The sequence below is a fragment of the Lutzomyia longipalpis genome, chromosome 2 (assembly GCF_024334085.1).
Source record: "Lutzomyia longipalpis isolate SR_M1_2022 chromosome 2, ASM2433408v1".
Lineage (NCBI taxonomy): Eukaryota > Metazoa > Arthropoda > Insecta > Diptera > Psychodidae > Lutzomyia > Lutzomyia longipalpis.
The window spans coordinates 1,200,494-1,222,184 of record NC_074708.1 but is presented as its reverse complement, the minus strand read 5'-3'; the positions used below and the strand labels follow the sequence as shown (position 1 = coordinate 1,222,184).

Genomic DNA, 21,691 nt, shown 5'->3' with positions numbered 1-21,691 from the left:
GTTTAAGTCGATTTTTAAGTCAATCTTAAAAATCTAAGCCGATTTTTAAGTCATTCTTAAGCTCTTAAAAATTGAAGTCGATTTTTAAACTGTCTTAAAATTTTAAGTCAGTTTTTTGGTCGAACTTAAAAATTTAAGTCGGTTTTAATACTTTAAGTCAATGTTTTAAATCTGACTTAAACGGTAATTTTAATGTTAGGAGATTGTCAGGAGAATGACTTAAAAAAATGACTTAAAATTTTAAGCTCGACTTACTAGTGAATTTCGCCCAGCGTTCCCATCTTTTGGAAATAAGTTCCTCTGTTATCTGAGGAGGTTGTGTAAAAATTTCAGCTCAATCCGACCACCACAAGAAAAGTTATTGAGGAAAATGTAGAAGAAGGGAATTCAAAAATTGGTGTAACGGTCAAATTTATTTTCTTTAATTTTAACCTCAAAAAGATCATTGCAAAAATCATCAAAAAATCCATTTAACCTGCAGGTGGCTAAGACCTTTGAGCTTCCTTAGAGCGTCAAGATGGGGTCATTGAACGACGCCAAAAAGGAAGTCGATTTTCTCGTAAACTGTACAACCGAGAGTTGTCGGGTCACCACGAGAAGCAAAGCCTAAAAAGTACTAAATTCTAGTCAAAGAAGTAAAATTTAATTTAGCACTTTATAGCCTTAAATTTAGTACATTTTCTCATTGTATTCAGTATACTTTTTTACAACTAGAATTTACTGTTTTTGGATAAAATTTAGTACTTTTATTTCATTTTTGAAGTTAGTACTTTTTTGGCTTGAATTTACTGTTGCTTCGGCTAGAATTTAGTACTTTTTAAAATTTAATCTTAAGAAGTACATTCAATTATTCAAAGTACTAAACTCTAACCGAAAAAGTTCTGAACTCGATATGAAAAAGTACTAAATTTTTAAGTCGCACATGTACTAATTTTAAGCCTAAAATGTACTAAATTTATTACTAAAAAGTACAAAATTTTATCCTAAAAATTATACTTTAAGAAAAGTAAATTCTAAACGAGAAAGTAGTTCAAGCTGAAGAAGAAGTACTAAATTCTTGCTGTAAATGAGAATATTCAGATCTTCGTTAATCTTTGGAATATTCGCCAAAACAATCAAAATATTCGGCAGATAAACACCCCTTGTTTATTAGTCAAAAGAAACAACAATTTAACATTTTTCTTAGAATTTTTATTTAAGAATTTGTTTTTTAAAAGAACTTTCTTTTGATGTAGGTGCTGAAACTCATCCTCAATCATGCTCTGAGTTGAGGATTAAACGAAAAAAAAAGTAAAATCACAGGTTTTTGTTGCTCTGATTGTTATGTTGGGCCAGCCAATGTAAGACCGACCATATATACTGATTTTTTTTTAATCATAAATTCTGCAAAATTCCCTCCTCTTGGAATTCAAGGAGCATCTCACGGATCCTCCGATGGTACTCTGGTGTCACCATCTGTGTCATTTGTGTACTATTCCCAAAATCCGTAATTGTCACAGCATTCAAGTCGGGTATGCGATTGGGGTGAAAGGTAACAGCTGGCATGAGCCACATGGCATTCCCAAGGCCATACAGCATCTTCCGATGGAGCTCCTCCTTAATCCTATCCACGGTGAATTGCATCTGTAGACGCTTGAGGGTGTCCTCGGCTGGGAGATAGATGTGGAGTGATTTGATAAGGGCTTCACGGTAGTCCGTGATTAATTGGTCAAGGTGCGCCTGACGGAAATCCCTTACGGTGCTCGTGTAGATAAAGTGGAGGATATCAATCACGGGGGATGTGCAGCGCATTGTCTGCAAATCCACCAATTTCACTTGCTCAGCACACCCTGTTGATTTCCTGCGGCGAAACATGAGATTATTGATCCATACATCACCGTGGCAGATCACCCTCCAGCTTTCTTCATTCTCCAGCACATGGCATGACATTATGTCATACATGCTGCCCTGCATCCGTTCAATTTTAGCAATTGCCTCCGTTAGGTGCTTGTCCCCATTGGAGGCCTGTAGGCTGGCCAGGGTGTCCCTCAGGGAGCATTCCAATGTGTTCGAAATGAATTCTCGTGCTTCCGGGCAGTAAACAATCTCCGATATATTTCGGCGAATTGTTTCAAATACTTCCGGTTCTGTGACTTTCATTGCAAGAGAAATTGCATGAAGATTTCCCAATTCCTTCAATATTTTTTACAAAGAAAAAATATTCTAAATTAGCATTGATAGACAAAGAGGTTCGTCGTGAAATTGGAATAAGAATAAATCTCACTTTCATGACGAGCGAACAATGAGCATAGTCCAATCCCTTCAGTCTATCCTCCATTTCAAAGCCACTCTCACAGAGGTCCTCAAAAATAATCACCTCCTTCTCGGCATCGTCAAATCCAGCAAAGAGACACTTGGGGTAGGGTAGACGATTGCCAGAGAATCGCCGGAGATGCGGAAGTACTTTCGTATATGCAGCAATTTCATTCGCAAACGCCTCATCGCACCGGAAGAGCTGTCGACGCGATATACTCGATATTTGGCGCTTCACGATGAGCTTTCTCTGGTAATCTGCAATATGCAAATGCATCGAATGCATCCCCAGAAAAAAAATTATTGAAATCTCTTCCTCGCAAAAATTCTTTCAAGAATTTTCCTCATAAAATGATAAATCGAGAAAAAAAACTTTGCGGAAAATACTAACAGGAATTTCCCAGAAGAGAATGTTGCGCGACAAGCACGCTACAAAATAATTTTAAATGGTTTATTTGCAAATCAATTAGCAAAAGGTCTTGTGTCAATATAAACGCATGTACGTAGTATGTATGACTGCAAGTGGGCAATAGGTATGTTTAGAACGTTCTAACGATGAGGTGTGACCAGTGGCGTAGCTAAGTGGAAGTTTGTTTGGGTTACACCGTAAAAAATCATGAAATTGAAGATATTTTTTGTAGAGATTAAAGGAAAATATTTTCAGGATGAAATTTCTTTTACAAATCCGATTAATCCTTGGAGGATTTCGCTGGCCAAAGAGACAATTCGAATTTTTGATCGCCACAGAATTAAAAATTTAAGTTTCATTACTTCAATATCGTCGAAAAAAAACTTAAAAATATTATCTTTTGCGAGAAAATGAAGATCAAACTTTTGAGGTGTTGAAAATAATTTAAATTCCTTTGGAAAACGTCAATCGTTAAAATATGTGACGATTAGTCAAACGTTAGAATTAATGTTAAAGATTGATTAACATAATTAAAGATTAATAGAAAAGAAATTTCAAACATGATAAAAGAATTATCCATATTTCTACAAGAAATGTCAAACGTAAAGAATTGTGCCTAACGTAAAAATAAACGTAAAATGCTATAGAACCATTTAAAAAAAAAAAGTCAAATGTAAAAAAAAATGGAAGTTAAACGCTGAAATAAACTTCAAAGTAAGAATAAACGTTAAATTTTATGACAAGAAGGTTAATCATTAGAATAAACGTCAGATGTTAAAGGTAAGTGCGGAATTTTACAATACACACTCATAAAAAAAATTCCGTATTTATCACTTTGCGGTGATAAAATAAGGATTTGTTCTATGAGTGTAAAATATTACAAAAAAGATCATACGTTAGAAAAAGAAATGTCAAACATCCAAATTGTACAAATCAATTTTAAAAATCTAATTCGAATTCAATAGCCCTTGATGGTTTAGTAATCTCATTCTTCTTATAAAATTTGACAAATTTTACCTCTAGACCATTTTCTCAACTTGGTATTTTACTGTTTTTAGCTGTGTTTTAAACACCCCCTAGAATAAATTTCTAGCCTAACTACGCCCCTGTGGAATGATAAAGTCTTTACCTAAGGAATGTTTTAAAAATTTAGCTAAAGATTCACTTAAATTATTTATTTGTTTTTCTGTGATCTTAAAGAGGATTATAGATTGGAAAATAAACATATTTGAGAATATATTTGAGAGTAGAACATAAAATTTGATAAGTTTATTTTAATAATAACTTTCCATTGATGTTATTTTGAGAATTTCATTGAGAAGCTTTCAATACGTTGATTTAGAGAGGTGCTTTCAGTTGTTTATTTAAATTAATTTGATTAATTATTTGCTAGGAGTCTTATTTTTAAAATTATTTCTATTTCTTTGATCTCTGAGGATTTATTAAAAAATGATGAAAATGGAAAATTATTTTTTTAATTTTTCGCTAATTTTTTGGGTTTTCAGGAAAACTCATTAGGAAATATTTAATTTAGGGTTTTCCTAAATCCCAATCTGATTTTCTAAGTCTTGGTCTTGATTCATTTAAATTGGTTTTTAAACAAAAAAATTTAATTTTGTAATTTATCATTAAAAATTTAATATTAAAAAATATTACTCAAACATTCTACTATTCCATAAGAAAACTCTTAAATCATAAAAGTGTTTCACATTTCAATTAAACTTGAAGAATTTGACATAAATTTCCCTCTATGCATACCCTTTTAATTTTTAACCTATACTCCAGGGCAATAAATTAAAATTTTCATTTTTTTAGGCTGTTTAACGCCTCATTGATTTTTACAATAGCAATAAAAAATCTATAGAATCCCTTGAATCCTTTTTGAGATAGAAATTTAATTTTGTTCAGAATTCTTCTGAAATTCTTTTATCCTTTTGCACGCGAACTTAGAGCTCACGGTCATTTTCACAACACCCCTTTCTGGCGTTTTTCCGCCACCTTCGCCCTGGCGTGCAGGCAGGCAGTGTCCAAAGAGAGCTTAAGTGAGCTTTCAAGTTCAAATGCACTCCATAGGATGCCGCACGAAATGACTTAATTTCTAATTATAATGCAAAATTGAGAGACACACACACAACTCATCTCTCGGGTGCTTTTTGCCATGAAAGCAAGGTCATTAATTGTGACGCTTCCTGAATATTTTATCGTCCCAAATGCAATTTTCTTTATTTGATTTTTTTTTCTTCGGACAGAGCTTTTGCATTTTGTTGGGCGGGATAAATATATATGTGTAGGTATGTACCTAAATTATGACGCTTTCCTTGGACAGTGGCACGTTTAATTAGCGACATGTAGTTATCACCCTGACGACTCCCTGGCTCACACTCAACACTGTCGATTTTAATTGATAAATCATTCTCACTTAATTGCAGAACTTTTTCAATAAATTCCCCATTCTCACTCTCACTCGTTTCACTGTCTTCCGCATCGAAATCCATGACTTTTATTTTATTTTTATTTTATTAAAAAGAAAAGAAGATTCACAAGAAAAAGATGAGGGAGTTGATGGGCCAACACACACACACTGGGGGATGTTTTAAAGGGAATTTATTTATTTATTGGCTTGGGAGCTTTCGGGGAGGGAAAAGTAAAATTCTAAATAAAAATACGAGCGGAGGAAAATGCGTGTCACTTGGACACCTACAAATCGCACCATCAACTGAGGAATATAGTAAACATTTTCAAGTCATTCGGCTGCATTTTATGCATTTGATGATGCACACAGCACCGTACACTGTTAATGTGGAACTGCTTTACCGCGGAAAATTCACCCACATTCATGTGCAAGCAATAAGGAGTTTTCAGCGGGAAAAGGTCCACAAGCAAAGCGTTGTTGGCAGTGTAGGGGTAACCTTGGGGCGACGCACCAATTGAATGCGATATTTAGTGTTGCACTTGGCATTATTTTTTTTTTATTCTAAGACTAATCTGTCGCCTCTACGATGACGTCGTCACATGGCGCACATCTCATGAGATATATAGTTTGTCTATCTTTAGTTCGGATGTGTACAGTACACACATCTTTGTCGGCAGAGACATTGAAAATATCGATCCCCCATGATCGAGACCTTCACCCAAATTTTTCCAGGTTAATCAAAAGTTGCTTTTTTCTTCTTGTTGTTCCTTCTCTAACTTGAGGTTTGGCTATGTGATGAGTTTAATTTTTGGTTTTAGTTATTTTATTATATTCAGGGTAATTTCTTTCCTTGTTTTACTTTTTGCATGAGAATTTCCCCAGCCACAATCAATATTTTCCACAGGGGCTAATCATTTTAAAATCAAGTGTATTTGTTGTTAAAATTATACGAAATTTTAATTTAAAAATTATGATTAAGACTGATTGGGAAAAGCTCTTTGTTTTTTTTATTTAAATTCCTTCCATAATTGAAGTTTAATAATTTTTAAAATAAAGATTTAACCCTTAACGACTTTTTCGACCCATAGCTCGTTTTTTGAAATTGCTGAATTTAAGCTACTTAACTTTTATTTTTGAGTCAAAATCAATGCAGGACGAAGTCTTTATGATCCCTGAATATTTTGAGATCACAAAAGGACATTCCTCAAGGACTCGCAGAATCAGGAAAGACAAAAAAATCAAAATTAAAAGATCGGGTTTTGACAAAAAATGTCTTAAATGAGCCTAAAGTGGCCTAAAGAAACCCCTAAAAATTATTTTCGTGTCATTCTACCCGCTGGATTTCTTACAACCCCTAAAGGGTAAAAAACACATTGATATAATTTGAGCATGTAAAAGCATAAAATAGAAATTGATGAAAGAAAAATATTTTTAAAAAATACAGTACAGTCAGGTATTGATTAACGTCGCATGGGATATACTCTTTCCACTCATTATTATTAATGGGTGGAAAGAGTATATCCCATGCGACGTTAACCAATACCTGACTGTATATTTTTACATGAATTAATAAAAAGATATAAAATGAATAAACTCCTTTTCTTTGAAGTTGTGTTAACTAAATTTCTTTTAGTAATTTCTTAATGTTTCTTAAATTCATTCTACTAAAAATTTAATAATAATTTTCATCAAGTTCTTCTACAGATCTTGAAAAAATATTATTTTCTTGAACTCTTAATATTTAAAATTAAAATTAAAACTAATAAATAACTAATTACAATGTGTTAAAATAATTTCTTTTAACCCTTTCGTTTTATTTAATAAATATTTCTCTCACAATCTTAAAAATCTTCCTGAGCTTTTTTCAAGTTTATTTTCTAAAAAAAATATATTTTTCATTCAAATTTAATTCTTTGAGAAAAAACTATTAAGCCCCTTTCGGGGTGTCCATGAAAAGTTCACTCATGACGTCACTCTTGGGTTGCGATTAAGTTCTCCAAACAGCTGGCGGAGGTACGTACAATATATACCTACAGACATACATTCAATTCAACATTGAACTTTAATGGAAAATGTTGTACCAGGCGTCTCCACTGTCGCGCGACTCCCCCGGTGCAGCTTTATTAATGTTGGGGAATTTGTTGTGAATTTGGGTGAGAAGCGGAGCGGGTGGGGCGGGCAAGTGAAGATTAATATGGGTTTTATTTGTGCGTCTAACATTGGCCTAGATGATGGGAAATTTATGGACAATTTGAATGGAATGCGCGACGTCGGTAAAGCTTTTCTTTTAAGGATTTTTTTTTCAAGGTAAATTTTCTTTTATTTTAAAGCTTCAAGAAATGTTTCTCTATTGATTTTCTTGTTGGGAAGAATTTAATAATTTAATATTATTTTCTTTATTTTCCTATTCGAATGACCGTTAGTGACCGTTAGTATTTGATTTTTTGAAATAACGCCCTCGTGTGAATGAGGAAGAAATCGCTGAAAGCTCCACTATGTATGTGCTATGTACATGCTGAAAAGCTCCCGCTCTGAGTATTCGGTTGGTAGTGTGTGCGCGAGAGTGTTGGGTTTCTTTTTTAACTGTGGTGCGATAAAATTTTACAACACCGAGAAAATCATGAATACAGCTCCAGTGTCATGTATACCAGTGTCAAACAAGATGTCCAAGGTGAAGAAAATCCTCGCAGAGGCTCGAGAGGCTCAAAATCGGGAGATTGATCTCGTTGATCTCAATATTGCCACCATTGAAGAATGCCCCAGCCTACGTAAGTAGCCAGTTTGGGATTTTATTCCATTTTTGGAAGTAGTTTTGCACTTTCAACATCCACCACACACCAAAACACGCCCATTTCGCTGACAGATGCACCGAAAAATGCTATTTTATCAATTTTTACACAATTTTATTAATTTTCTCCTGGCAGTGAGCTTAACTTACATCACAAGATTGACGCTGAGCCACAATAAAATCCGTGAATTGCCACCTGGTTTGGCAAATCTCACCAATTTGGAGATCATCAATCTCTCCAACAACCACCTGAAGGAGCTTCCGGTGTCGTTGTCCTCAATGCCAAAGCTGAGGATACTTAATGTGTCGATTAATCGCCTGGATTCACTCCCAAGGGGTTTTGGGGCATTCCCTGTAATTGAAGTGCTCGATTTGTCGTACAACAACCTCAATGAGAATACCCTTCCGGGGAATTTCTTCATGATGGAAACCCTCAGGGCTCTCTATCTCGGTGACAATGATTTTGAATATCTTCCCAAGGAAATTGGGAATCTTAAAAATCTCCAAATTGTGAGTATTTTAGTTTTTCTTTAGAAATAAATTGAAACTTTGGGAGAAATTTACAATTAAGTTCGGCTTAATTGAATTCTTAAGACAGACTTGAGTTTTCCTGGTTTTTTTTATCAAGCTTTTATGAGTTTAAGATTAGGTCAAGCTGAATCTGTGATGACTTGATCTTAAAAGGCAGACCTAGCCGAAAAAAGTTACAGTCAGGTTTAATAAAAATTAAGCCTAAAATAAAAAAAATATTTGAGCAAAGTTTAATAAACTTAAGTCTGATTTGCGAAGCTGAAGCCGGGCCTAAACAATTAAAACGACTTTAATAATTTAATCAGGGTTTGAAAAAATGAGGCCTGACTCTAAAAAACTAAGCCTAGCTTACACTATTTAGGCCTAGATTAAAAACTTAAGGTTGACCTTTAAATTTTAAGCCGTGCCTATAAAATTTAGGCTTGATCCTAAATACTTAAGCAGAGCTTAAAAAAACTTAGGCCTTCTTAGAAAATTATATCTGTTTTTAGATAATCAAGTCGGACTTAGTAGAGAATTGCATCCTTTTAGTTCTTTTAGTTATCTTGTCAAATTAATTAATTTAACAAAAAGGAGAATAATTTAAATAATTTTCCAGCTTGGACTTCGAGATAACGACCTTTTGGAGCTTCCTCGTGAAATTGGGGAACTAACTCGACTACGAGAGCTCCATATTCAGAACAATCGCTTAACACTTCTTCCACCTGAAGTGGCCAAACTCGACTTGCTGGGAAATAAATCAGTGATGAAGATGGAAGAAAATCCTTGGGTGCCACACATAAATGAGCAATACCTTCTTGGCATAAGTCACGTACTGGACTACATTAAATCCGAAGCATACAGGATGTAAGAAGCTGCCAATAATTTTTTTTCCAAATTTAATTTTTACTAATTTTCCTTTCAGACTCTACAATCGTCATATGGCAGCTGGACGTAGTGGTCTTACTGTCCCACCTAAGGGTGATAAGAGCAAGAAAGCCTCACGCGCAAGGTCCTAATTCCTAGGCATCCTAGAACCCCAGAAAAAAATGAGAAATACTTAAAAATCAACGTATTAATAGCTGAATAACGATTAAATGCAATATAATCCCATATTGTGGCTTAAATAAATCAAAAAATGTGTGCCTAATAGTAGTAAAAGTGCCAGACCGTTTAAAAGTGACAGAAAATCGCTAAAAGTGCTGTCAAAAAATGCCTTCGGTCACCTTCGGGGCCCATCGTGTGTGTTCTCTAAATGTCAAATTTGTATTTTTTAAAAACCAAAAAAAACTGACATTCTGTTGTAATTTATATATTTTTTACTAATTTCTCTAAAAATTTTTTTTTCTCTACATACTAAAATTTATAAAACAGAAAAGAAAATAAAACATTTTTCTCTTGAATGATGAGTTTTATTCCATCAGACGTGACGAGAGAAAAAAATCCCGGCGCAATCATAATTTTCGCTAAAATTATGGGTTTGTGAAAAGATGAAAAGATTGCATATTCTCCAATGAGTCTGTAATTTAGATGCTGTGGAAAAATCACATTGAGATTTCTTCTGCCATTGACTCTTCTGAATTGAATTGAAAAAAAAAAGAAAAACTTTCCTTAGAAGAAATACAAAAATAGTGTGATGAAAATATCCTTTCTGTTTACCAAAAATAAGTCTTTTGCTATACTTCCTGTCTGTTAAATATAGAACATCCTTTGTCCTTGAATTCAGAAGAGAATTTAATTCTAAATTTGGGAAACTGGAAAATTTTTCTTCTTTATTTAATTTTGCTTTAATTAATCTTTCTTAAATGAAGACGAAAATTGGAAAATTTAAGACAGGATTGGTGATATTTTTAAGGAGAGAAATATTCTCAAAATAAATCCTTAAAGTCCTTTTTTTTTAATTATCTGCATCTATAAATTTTTTAATTGCAGTTTACCTGGGACACCGTGTGTTTTGTGATCATCTTCAATATTTCCAATGAATCTTTAATTAATTCAAAAGTTCCTGAAGAAAATTTACAAGAAATATCCTCTCAATTAACTTTTCCTTAATATTAATTCTTCTTTGATGAATTATTTTAATATTTTCATCCAAAAATCATGCGCCTCAGTTTATGTTAAACCTTCTTCTTCATTTTCTCCAATTTAAACCTTTTTAGCCCGCGGGGAGGGTTCAGCTATGTAGAGTTCGGGGCCACGCAATTTCACTTCGCAATTGCACTTCGTGGCTTTCTCGGCAATTGCTGAGCCCCGAGGGGGCACGGGCAGGGGCCTCGAGGTGCTGGAAGTCGGCTATATGGGAGTTATCTCATCAGCTCGTGTGGCATAGAAATCGCTACGCGGAGTTTTTCAAAGTATCCAAGCGGAGTGTTCAGGCAGTTGCTAAAAAGGTCTCGTCCCGTGTGGTTGCTGCTCATCGTTGCCACTCTTCCACCAAGAGAGTTTCCAGAAGAAAAATTTTACAACAAGTTGAAGAGCGCGAAAATTGCGAGAGACGGTTGGCTGATCCACACGCATTTTTTTTCCAAAGCGCGGGGTGGTTCAAGTGAAATCAATTAAGTGTCTCAAGTTACAAAATCAACGGAAAAGTCGGGAAAAAGGTCAACCATGAGCGTCTCTTGGGGCTACACCGAAACTAATGGTAAAGCTTTTTCTTCATTTTCTTTTTTTTTCGTGTGCCCCCTGGCCTAGTGCCGTGTGTGTGTTGTGTGCGCTTTCCTCAAAAAGTCTTGACCTCAGCATGGCCTGAATTTTAAACTCCATGCCTAATGATGTTAACCGAGTGACAGGGACCTGAATGTGCAAAAAAGCACAGCGGGAAGTTTATTGGATTTCCCTCCCCGCCTCCACAGCATGTCTAAATCACAGCTAAAAAGCATAAAATTCACTCATTTTTTCGGAGGGTGCTGAATGACGCCAAAAAGTGTATCATTTCCACATTAATCGTGTATGTACTATGGGTTTCCCCCAAGCACATTGCCACGGAATCACGTGCAGAAATTATATATTTGCAAAAGTGGTTGGTACTACAACAAAGCGCCCCCCACATACTTCACTGCATTTTATTTACTCCGCATTTACTCGAACGTTGAACTTTCTCTTTCTCTGCGTGCAATTTGTAAGCTAATTTTGCCTCTTCTCCATTCTTTTTCTCTTCTTCTTAAGTAATATTCCCCGTGCAGTACATTCATGCCACCCTGTGTGCTACTAATCACCACATTGGGATGCTATATAGGAAAATTATGATAAGAAAATTGCCAATGGCGTCCTTTTTTTCTCCTTCTCAAGCACATTTCCTATCACTTTGTCATGCGATGATTGCCGCGCAAACTTTGCAATTCAAAGGAAAAGAAAAATGTAAAATAAAAGAAACAAGAGCACACGTTATCACCACAAAGGGGCTAATCGCTATTTTAGTGACAACGGTGAACTGAACATGGTGAAAAATGTGCATAAAATCAATGTCAAGTATTTATTTTTCTCAATACACCTCAATGAGCTTTTTTTTTCACATTACATAAGGACACTCGCGGTTTATTGTGCCATGATCTGCACTTGTTGGTGGAAGCTCGCACACAAAATCAAGGTTTTCTGCATCAATATATTGCAAAATTGACTGGGGCATTCGCTTGTACACTCCCGTGCAAATGGCTATGTGCATTAACAGTAAGAAAAAGCTCTCAAGATTTTTTTGAAAGCTTTTAAGTAAATAATTTTTTCGTGTTGATTTTGAGTGGCCAAAAATGCGAAAAAAAATTTCTTTTCATAAAATTTAAATAGAAGATTCGATTAAACAAAGATTTTTGGAACTTCTCAATTAAGTTTTCATACAATATTGAAATTATGCTTTGAAAAACTTAATCGGGAATACATATCTGGGTTAAAAACCATATCAAATGGAGTAAAAAATTAAGATTAATTTTTGAGCTTAATTTTGAGATAAATAATAATTTTTTCAAGAAGCTTAAAAATAATTAAAAATTGTCTTAAAGTTTGTCTGAATCTTTACAACCTTGAAACTTGCTTCTAAAAAATTCTCTTAATCTTCATTTAATAGCTATATCAGCTATATTCTCCATGTTCTTTGAAGAATTTTTAAAATCGTTTTGTCAACTTAAAGTTAATAAGAAAAATCTATATATCTCACAAACTTTTAAAAGAATAAAATGTAAAAGAATCGTTCAGGTGAATCAGCAAAAATATTCGGAATTTTTGCGCGATTTTTTATTGAAAATAATTCTATCACCTGACCTACACTGAAAGCAAACTTAATAAGGAATAAAAGATATAAAAGAGTTTATCCACTCTTGTATGGAAACATTCCTAATTTAAAGAAAGAACCGAGACAATATTAATCTTGTAAAAGAATTAAAATTAATAAGAAATCGCTGAATAAAAGACTTTCTATTTTCCTCAGGGATGTGCTGAAAAACGTTAGCACATATTTGTCTAAAAATATAATCGATGACGTCACCAATGTCTATTTTAGATATTTTATCTTTCTCAGTACTTGAAACATAAAGATTCCTTCTTAAAAATCATCGATGAAACTTTAACTTAAGTGTTTAATGCAGTCAAAGAGATTTATTAATAGAATGACGTCATTATTTGCATTTTTTAGTCAAATCTTTAATAATTTCTTGTATATGATTCACGAGAAAAAAAAGAAAAGTTTTTTTTGGCGATTTCTTTCTCTTTTTTGATCCTCTAGAAAATTAACCATGTACTGACTCTCTTCTAATGAAAAATTTTTTTCATTCTGAAGCGGATAAACTCCTTTGCGCCAATGTAGTTTTATATGAATATTTCTATATAATTCTTAAGAATAAAATTCAATATTTTCTTTAAAAAAAACTAATTCATTAACACAGTTAAATCCATTCAAAAATCTCACGCTTTTGCGTACAAATTGCGATTTATTATGGAAGTTTTATCAGTGACGAATACAATTCCATAAAAGTTCCTATATAAATAGCAAAATTATCAACACTTTAAGTCTCATGACTGCTGCTATATAGCTCAATTTCTTTTCATTTCTTTCCACCATTTTTTATCATGTGCAATAAAATTACAACACTGACACTTTAAGGGGTTTAATTACACAGAAAAAAAAGAAACATAAAATAATCTCACCTTATCATCGTTCTCATTAACTCCGCATCTGCAGCATCGTTTAAATTTAAGACAATTTCCACTGCAGACACATTTTTTCACGTCACTGTGCGTATTTTTCCACTTGAAGCAATCTCGAGTGCGCACAGAGGGAAAAAATGCGAAATTTTCTTGATTTTTTTTTCTAAAGGGGAAATCTCCCCGCAATTATCACCCGCACAATTTGGTCATATGATATTTTTATCGTTCTAAATGGAAATTTTGCGCGAAATAATTTTTTATTTGAGAGCTTTTTGTCCAGCAATTTCGATAATTTAGTCTGATTTTTGGGGTGATCACCGCCAATCACCCAAAGTGATGGGCACGATTTTTCATTGGCACAATGCTAAACAGCGGCAATTTGCTCCAATTCGTGTGTGGCAAATTAAATTTACACCAATTTGTCACCTTCCGATGACGAGAGGTGTGTGTGGATATTTAATATGAGTACATACAGTATGTGGGAAATTTGTGTAAATATTTTCCAATTAAATATTTCCTCATATATGAAGCGTCCCATCACGCATAAAGTCACGAGACTTGAGTATATCTAGTGTACAAATGTGCTGTGTCTCGTGCTTTAGGCACGGTACTGTATGTTGCAGCTTCTCTGTGGGTTTTTTGCGCACGAGACCTCTAACCGGTTGCCGAGTTAAAAGCAAAAGAAAAAAAAATTAAGATGAAAAATTAAAGATTTGCCTTTAAGACGCGTATCGATACGATCCTGCCACACAAAAAAAAACTCAATCATATGACGCGTCTCACGTGAGAATTTATTACCATACTGAAGAACCTTGTTGACAATAAATGGTGTTTTTTTTTAAATGAATTTTCTTCTGGAAATAATAAAAAGTTTATTTATTTATTTCATTTCTTGAAGAAAAAAAAATGTTTTAATCTGCGGTTAAGCAAAGCAAAAGCAATTTGGGGGAAGTACAATACGTGTGTGTACGGAGTGGAGAAAAAAATAAATACTTGAGAATAGTCACGAAATGACGATTAGAGAGAGATTTAGGAATGCAAAATAATTGTTAGTTATGGGAAAGAAAATGGCAATTTCATTGTAAGTTTTGCAATTGAGACAAAATAAATGTTTCCATCGTTTTTTTTCTTATTGAATTAGTGACTTGTGAAGATTTTTACCTTTACATATTTCTCTGAGGAATGTGCTTGGAAGATTTTTCTTTAGGAAATTCTCATTCTCAGAGAAAAGAGAGTTTTATATAAAGTTTGATTTTTAGAATAGATTCTGGACATTAGGGTCGATTTTGAAAAGATCTTTTCTTTTTTGGTAAGATTTTGACAGTTAAATTATTAATCTATTGTCGCTCCATAAAAGAAAAATCAAAGGATTTCTTCTTCTAGAAAACACTTATTGTTAGAAAGCTCTCAAAAGCCCTTAAGTCCCTTAAGTAATTTTCCTTTAAAAATCCGATTAAAAAAATAACAATTAAATGTTAAAATCTTATAAGATTTTTCCCAGAATGACAAAAATCTTATAACTGACGAATTTTAAGAGAAGAAAAGGAAAGATTTTCATCAGAATCTATCCCAATATTTCGCTTTATATATATTAGCTGTGATTCTTTCTTAAAAGAAGCACAGCTTCTGTGTATACTCAAAAATGCAAAGTCGTCAGATCGGGCTCAAACTTGGGATGAGCACGAATTAGGGTCCCCACATTCCAAAAAACGTATGCGTTTTTTAAATTCAACCTCATCATGGGGACACCTTGTATTATTTTTCGCCACTATCCAGGCCAGACTAATGAGGAATTAATAGGATGGCTTTTTTTGGCGAATCTCCCAAAATGATTAGCTGAATATAAATCACTCATTACGATCATATTATTATTATTCTAGAAATTTCCACCATAAATCAGGTGGAAGATTAATCAAATAAATATCCGGAGGCAACAATGATGAAGTTACGCCGCTCGTGACATCTTCTTTGGAGTCACGAGTTCCGTACAAATTGAGGTGAATAAATAAAACTTGACGAGGGGATTTTGACAAAAGACACGAGCAAAGAATTGTGTGAGGATCTCTGCGTAATTGAGCAATGATCTCGGAGTGTTTTGTTCTTTTTATTGTGTAATTTAGGATCATCAAGAGAGCTTTTTCTTCTACATACATGTATCATTCATAAGGAATTCTCGAAAAACACTGACGTGATTCAGACGTTTAGGTCTCTCTCTCTATACTCTCTACATTGTATATGTAGTTTATATGTAGTTATGTGTACATTGTAGGTAGCATTGTTGAATGGAGAAAATAAAATAAAAAAAAAACTTGCTCTTAAATTAATTCTCGGCAGAAGTGCAAGGTCGCCCATTGATGGGGAAAACTGTGTGCGATTTTATGTATAGAGAAAAACGTGAATTACTGTACATCTCAAAGCTTTCAAAGTAAAAACACTGAATGTGTATTTCAGGTGGGAAGAATTACGTCACATGCTAATCAAATGATGGGTTTTCTCCACCTATTTACTTAAAACATTTTAAAGAGAATATTTGCACAGCATCCACGCACACCTGGCGTCTCCATCGATCAACATGATGGAGGATTTTTTTTAAAGTTTAATTTCAACAAAATAATGTGGAAACAAATAGGAAAAAAGGTGGACGTTGTACGTGGAAATAAAAAGCGATGAGAACTTCCTTATCGCTCTATTGGCTTTAAATGCTGGATGTGTGATAAGATGCATTCGGAAGACGCTATCTCATTCACACATAGTTTTTGTTCTTTTTTTCCCCATTCGTGAGGAAACACGTGATAAGTATTTTTTTCTGATAAAGTTCCACGATAAACACCAATGAGGGCTTTTAGTCTGTCGCAAATCAATCATACTTCAAGCGTCTAAAATTATTTACTACCAATTTTTTCGGGGCATGATAAATCAATCCACACACGCCGGGAGTATCTGATTAAATTAATACACCCCCATTGCTAAGCTATATTCAATCCAATATCACATTAATTGATCTCTTTTCTTTTTCTTGATTATGGTATTACATAATTACAGGGGGATGCCCAACCCCGAGAAATCAGTACTTTTAGTGAGGCAGCAGGTTCTTCCGATCAAAATAAGGGATCAGTTTGCACAATTCCACTTGCAATCGAAAGTACATTTAATTAGCTTTCGATTGATCCCTATCTCATTATCGAAATAACATTATTGATATAAAAAAAGTTAAAGTGTTTCTCGGGAATCGGTCGAGATTGAGCGAGATTCGAGAATTCCTCATACATTTTGTTCAACAAAAAGTGACTTTTCTTCACTGAAAATGAGGTTATACCATCCCCTTGCATAATTATTATCTCCAGCAAGAGGGTCGACTTGAACACACAAAAAAGTGAATTATCAGACCAGATACAAAGGAATATGTATTTATTTATCAATTTATGTGAATTGAGGAAATGCTATATGTTTGAAAAGAAACAAAAAAAAATTCCAAAGTTCTACAAGGAAATTCCTTCGGGAAATTACATTTTATTTACTTTGAGAACTTTGAGATGATTGTTGTAATTGATTGAAAACGTTCTGTTGCATTTTCAATCAATTTGCAGCACATTTTTCCCATCATCGCTGTCTCTCAATTTATCACACATTGTGGATACATAGAATGGAGTTTAGTGTGTCGACAGACGTAAAGAAAATGATTGATAGATTAATAGATAATATTATAAAATACACACCTTGATCCATTTCCGATAACTGCGCTAAATATTTAATCAATGAAAAATAAAACAAATATAATTGAGATTATTTTTTATTGAAAATTTACTTTATTGTGTCGGGAGAAATGTTAAGAAAGAAATTTATTCGTTTTTATGCATGAAAAAAATTCTCAAGAAATAAATCAGAACAGACGTAATCTTGGAGATTGTAATAAAAAAAAACGCAGAATTTCCTTCTGGGAATAGATGAGAAAAGTCAGAAAAAATTAATCCAAAAATGCATATAATGACGTCAAAATTATGTTTCTTATTTGTTTCAATGCATGAAACATTAAGATTCCTTGCTAAAAATCAACAAAGAAGCATTAGCGTGAATGTTTAATGTATTGAAACAGATAAAATTCAAACGTACGAGACTCGGAAGTAGTCTTGAAATTATTTCAGATGCTTTATTTGTCTGATCAACAATGTTTCGGGTTTTAATGTCTTCATTAGGTTGCGGTAAACATGTTCCTTAACAAACATATAGGACCAAAAGAAATATCCAAAACTTCTCGCAAAAGAAAATTTAATGTTCAACAATTAGTCATTAATTTAATTTTTCAGAATGACGTCATTTATTTGCATTTTTTTTGGGAAAATCTTTATTGATTTCTAATAGCTGATACAATACAATAAAAATATGAATAATTTTGGCGATTTCTTATTACTTTTTGATTCTCCATAGAAGATTAATAATGTCTCGATTTTTTTCTTCTAATAAATATTCTCGCATTGAATCGGGTAAACTCCTTTAACATTTAATAATAATTATTCAAAAATAAAACTACTCATTTGCTTAATTAATTTCAACTTGTTTTAGTGAACCACATATTGTGAGTTAATTGTTCCAAATCATTCTTAATATAGAGCATTATGAGAGGCACATGTGCGAGTACATTATCTTCTATTTATTTGTTGAGAGAATATCAAAATTTACAATTCTTTATTCTTTTGTCATGCCATATGTCCTCCTACATGAATTCCATTGTCGTCTTCATGATATATCTATTTTTTCTCAGTAAGAACAGAGCTTACAGACTTGATCTAGAAATTTTTCCATCTGTTTTTTAATTATTATTTAAATTTTTTTTATTCATTTGTTATGTTTTTTATTATGAATTAAACAAATAATAATTGCTCGTACTTTTATGGAATTCTCTCCATTAATCGCTTGATTTGAATTTTTCATTATAATTTTCTAAAAAGGAGCTTTGAAACAATTTTACAAAAATTTGCATAATAATTGAGAAAGTCAGTTGAATAATTGCAATTTGAACTGCTCATCACTAAATTGTTCTTAATGCCCTTCAATTGATGCATCTCCGTAGAGCCAGGGAGGAATGTTGAATAAATTGTTTTGGCGTAGGGGGGTAAGTGCGGGAATGCGCAATTGTCCAAATGAGCTCTGATGAAGCTGTTGCTGCGACAAATTGATGATGCCAATTTATATACAAATGTTCCGGATATTTGTGGTTTGCAATTTATAATTGGGGCTCTTTTTTTTTTTCATCTTCATCTTTCAAGGTCCCGAGAAGTGGCCAGAGTGGTTCCCATCGGCATCTGGGCATCGTCAATCACCCATCAACATCACCACGGCGGCAAGTAAGCAGGATGGTGATCTCAAGTCCCAACCACTGCGCTGGAAGTATGTTCCGGAGAATACGCGGAGTCTCGTGAATCCTGGCTATTGCTGGCGTGTGGATGTCAATGGGAAGGGTTCAGAACTAACCGGGGGTCCCCTGGGGAGCGATAAGTACGTCCTGGAGCAATTTCACTGCCACTGGGGTTGCTCCGATAACAAAGGGTCTGAGCACACCGTTGATGGGCTCTCGTATGCTGGAGAATTGCATCTTGTGCACTGGAATCAAACCAAGTATCCCTCATTCGATGAGGCTGCTCGTCAACCCGATGGCCTAGCTGTCCTGGCAGTATTTCTCAAAGTAAGTTGACCTTTCTGCGTGCACACATATCGCACATTTTCCCGCCAATTTGTAAGCTCCACCACTCTCTTTTGGCCTACACGCGGTCTCATGCGTGAACTTGAGAGAAGAGCGAGAGAAAATAATGATAACACGCCGTCCTTCGTACCATACTATTATATAAGTTTGCAAAAAAAATATATAACAAGCTTTTTTCGTGCCTCTTTACTCGTACGATGCGTAGATAAGGAAGTTAAATTTAGAGGGAGAAAATTAATGGGAAAGTTCTTGAACTTGTAGGTTTTTTTTTATTCATTTGCCCTTTAAGGTTTTTGGAATTATACATATTTCAATTTTAAGCTTTATTTTTTATTGATCTTGAAAATGTTAATTGCTGTGTTTTATGAATTTTAGTGTTGGAGTTTTTCTTGTCCAAACCTTGGGGAAATTAAATCTGGTTTATATTTTTGGGGAATTTATTGTGACGACAAAGTTTTCTTTATTATTTTGTAAACTGCCTATTTACAGAGTGAAGCGTCTTTTCTTTTATTTATTAACATCAAGGGGCTTTTGCCAAACATTAATTAATTTTTTTGGCGAATTATCCGAATATTGGAGAATAATCTGAATATTTTCATTCATTCCCCTTGCTAGAAAATTATTTTAAAAAATCGGCTTGAATTTAATCATTTTAACGTTGAATTTAGTACTTTTAGACATTTAATTTAGTACTATTAGACTTGAATTTGCTTTTTTTTTTGCTTGAATTCAGTTTTTTATGATTGAATTTAGTACTATCAGGCTTGAATTTAGTACTTTTAAGCTTGAATTTAGTACTGTTAAGCCTAAGCTTAGGACTTACTGTTCGGCTGATATTTAGTACTGTTGGGATTTAATTAGATTTTTCCTTAATTTTAGTCTTTTCATGTTTGAATTGAGTATTTTAGGCTTGAATTTAGTACTTTTACGGTCGAATTTAGTACTTTAGTTTAAGTTAAGTACTTTCTAGGTTATTGATCCTCAATCTCATCCTTTTCAGTGCTAATTTTAGATGTTCCCATGCCGAATTTTCTGATTTTTCTGGAAAATTATCTGAATATTTACGAAGATCCGAATAAAATACCCCTTGATTATCATTTTTTTTAATGAATTTTCATTAATAAATTCTTATAAATAATATTTTCCTTCTTAAGCAGTTTAATTGCACCAGTCTGTTGAATTTTTACTTCCTCACAGTCGTCAGAATTAATTAAGCAAAAATCTTTTATTCTTTGACTCACAAAAATGATGCCTTGCAACGAAGAGACATCACGACCACCACGTAGAAATTCCAGCTTATCTCATGGCTTGAAATTCTTTTTTGTCAGAAAAATGCATTCATCATCTTTTCTTTATCTTTTCTTCTTCCTGGGAATTTCTCTGGCGGCAAAAATTCTTGACGACTGCATTTCTTGGGATTCTAATGATTTATTTTTATTTCTTTCAATTCCAGCGCGGAAAGCACCACTCGAACCTGGACAAGATCGTGCAGTTGATGCCCTTTATCACTCACAAAGGCGATAGAGTAAGGAATTCTTTCCTTTTTTTTAAGAAAATTTCTTAAAGATTAAGGATTTTTTCTAAGGAATTTTCTTTTCTCTGAATTTTGTAGGTAACTCTTCCCACTCCCCTGGATCCAGGAACCTTCCTGCCAGCCACATCTCCTGGCTACTGGACCTACCTGGGCTCCTTGACGACTCCTCCATGCTCTGAGTCGGTCATCTGGATCGTCTTCAAGGAACCCATTGAGGTGTCTGAGGATCAACTCAATGCCTTCCGCAAGCTACGTTGTCACGACGTTTGCGAAGATACAGCAACCTCCTTCACGAATGGCCTGGTTATCAACAACTACCGTCCACCACTACCCATGGGGAACCGTGAGCTCCGCGAAGTTGGACGCCACTAAAAAAATAAATACAAAATGTAAAAAAAAAGCTCCTGATGATGCTCAGAGCCATAGGAAGTGCTTTCTCGAAATTTTTATTCATAAATTGACTCAGCTGGGGCTGAAATTGTGTGCGTGCACAGATCGAGAGCCTTTTTAGAAGTGCCTAAAAAATTAGCATTATTTTTTCTACATAGAATTTTATCCACAAAACTTTGTGAGAGTATAGATTGACGGATGCTGTTGCATTCGTTTTTTATTGTATTTTTTTTCGCTATTATATTGCAACAAATGTATACTAAAAAAAAAAAAAACAGAAGCTGTGTTCTTTTGAAGAATTTCAAACAGCTGCAAAATATGGTGTAGGTCGTCAATTTGGGATTCAACTAACCACCTAAAAAATTTATGAATGTGTGTAAAAATAAAAGAAAGTTTGAAGTAGAAATTAAAGCTGTGATCTAACAAAATTGCATTTTATTCTATAGAATCTTTGGCACAGAGAAGCTTTGGAGCACCCGTAAGTGCCCCAGGAGTTACTAAAATGCGTTTTATGCCCAAAAATT

At 33.9% G+C, this 21,691-nt stretch overlaps 3 protein-coding genes across 3 annotated transcripts; 2 read left to right on the top strand and 1 right to left on the bottom strand.

Annotated features, from left to right (window-relative positions):
* Positions 1-1,169: 1,169 nt before the first annotated feature.
* LOC129788426 (uncharacterized) lies at positions 1,170-5,508 on the bottom strand. The gene is made up of 3 exons (XM_055824487.1): positions 5,001-5,508; positions 2,264-2,550; positions 1,170-2,172 (listed from the first exon to the last, which is right to left on the bottom strand). Exons 1-3 carry the CDS (start codon positions 5,194-5,196, stop codon positions 1,375-1,377), a joined length of 1,281 nt encoding a protein of 426 aa, XP_055680462.1. The 5' UTR covers positions 5,197-5,508; the 3' UTR covers positions 1,170-1,374.
* A 2,152-nt stretch (positions 5,509-7,660) lies between these two features.
* Positions 7,661-9,815, top strand: LOC129788437 (ras suppressor protein 1). Its single transcript, XM_055824522.1, has 4 exons — positions 7,661-7,882; positions 8,039-8,412; positions 9,032-9,279; positions 9,338-9,815. Exons 1-4 carry the CDS (start codon positions 7,735-7,737, stop codon positions 9,429-9,431), a joined length of 864 nt encoding a protein of 287 aa, XP_055680497.1. The 5' UTR covers positions 7,661-7,734; the 3' UTR covers positions 9,432-9,815.
* Positions 9,816-10,725: 910 nt separating this feature from the next.
* LOC129788444 (carbonic anhydrase 2) lies at positions 10,726-21,595 on the top strand. The gene is made up of 4 exons (XM_055824540.1): positions 10,726-11,053; positions 18,810-19,225; positions 20,697-20,768; positions 20,856-21,595. The coding sequence occupies exons 1-4, from the start codon at positions 11,020-11,022 to the stop codon at positions 21,147-21,149; spliced, it is 816 nt and encodes a 271-aa protein (XP_055680515.1). The 5' UTR covers positions 10,726-11,019; the 3' UTR covers positions 21,150-21,595.
* The last annotated feature ends 96 nt before the right edge of the window (positions 21,596-21,691 follow it).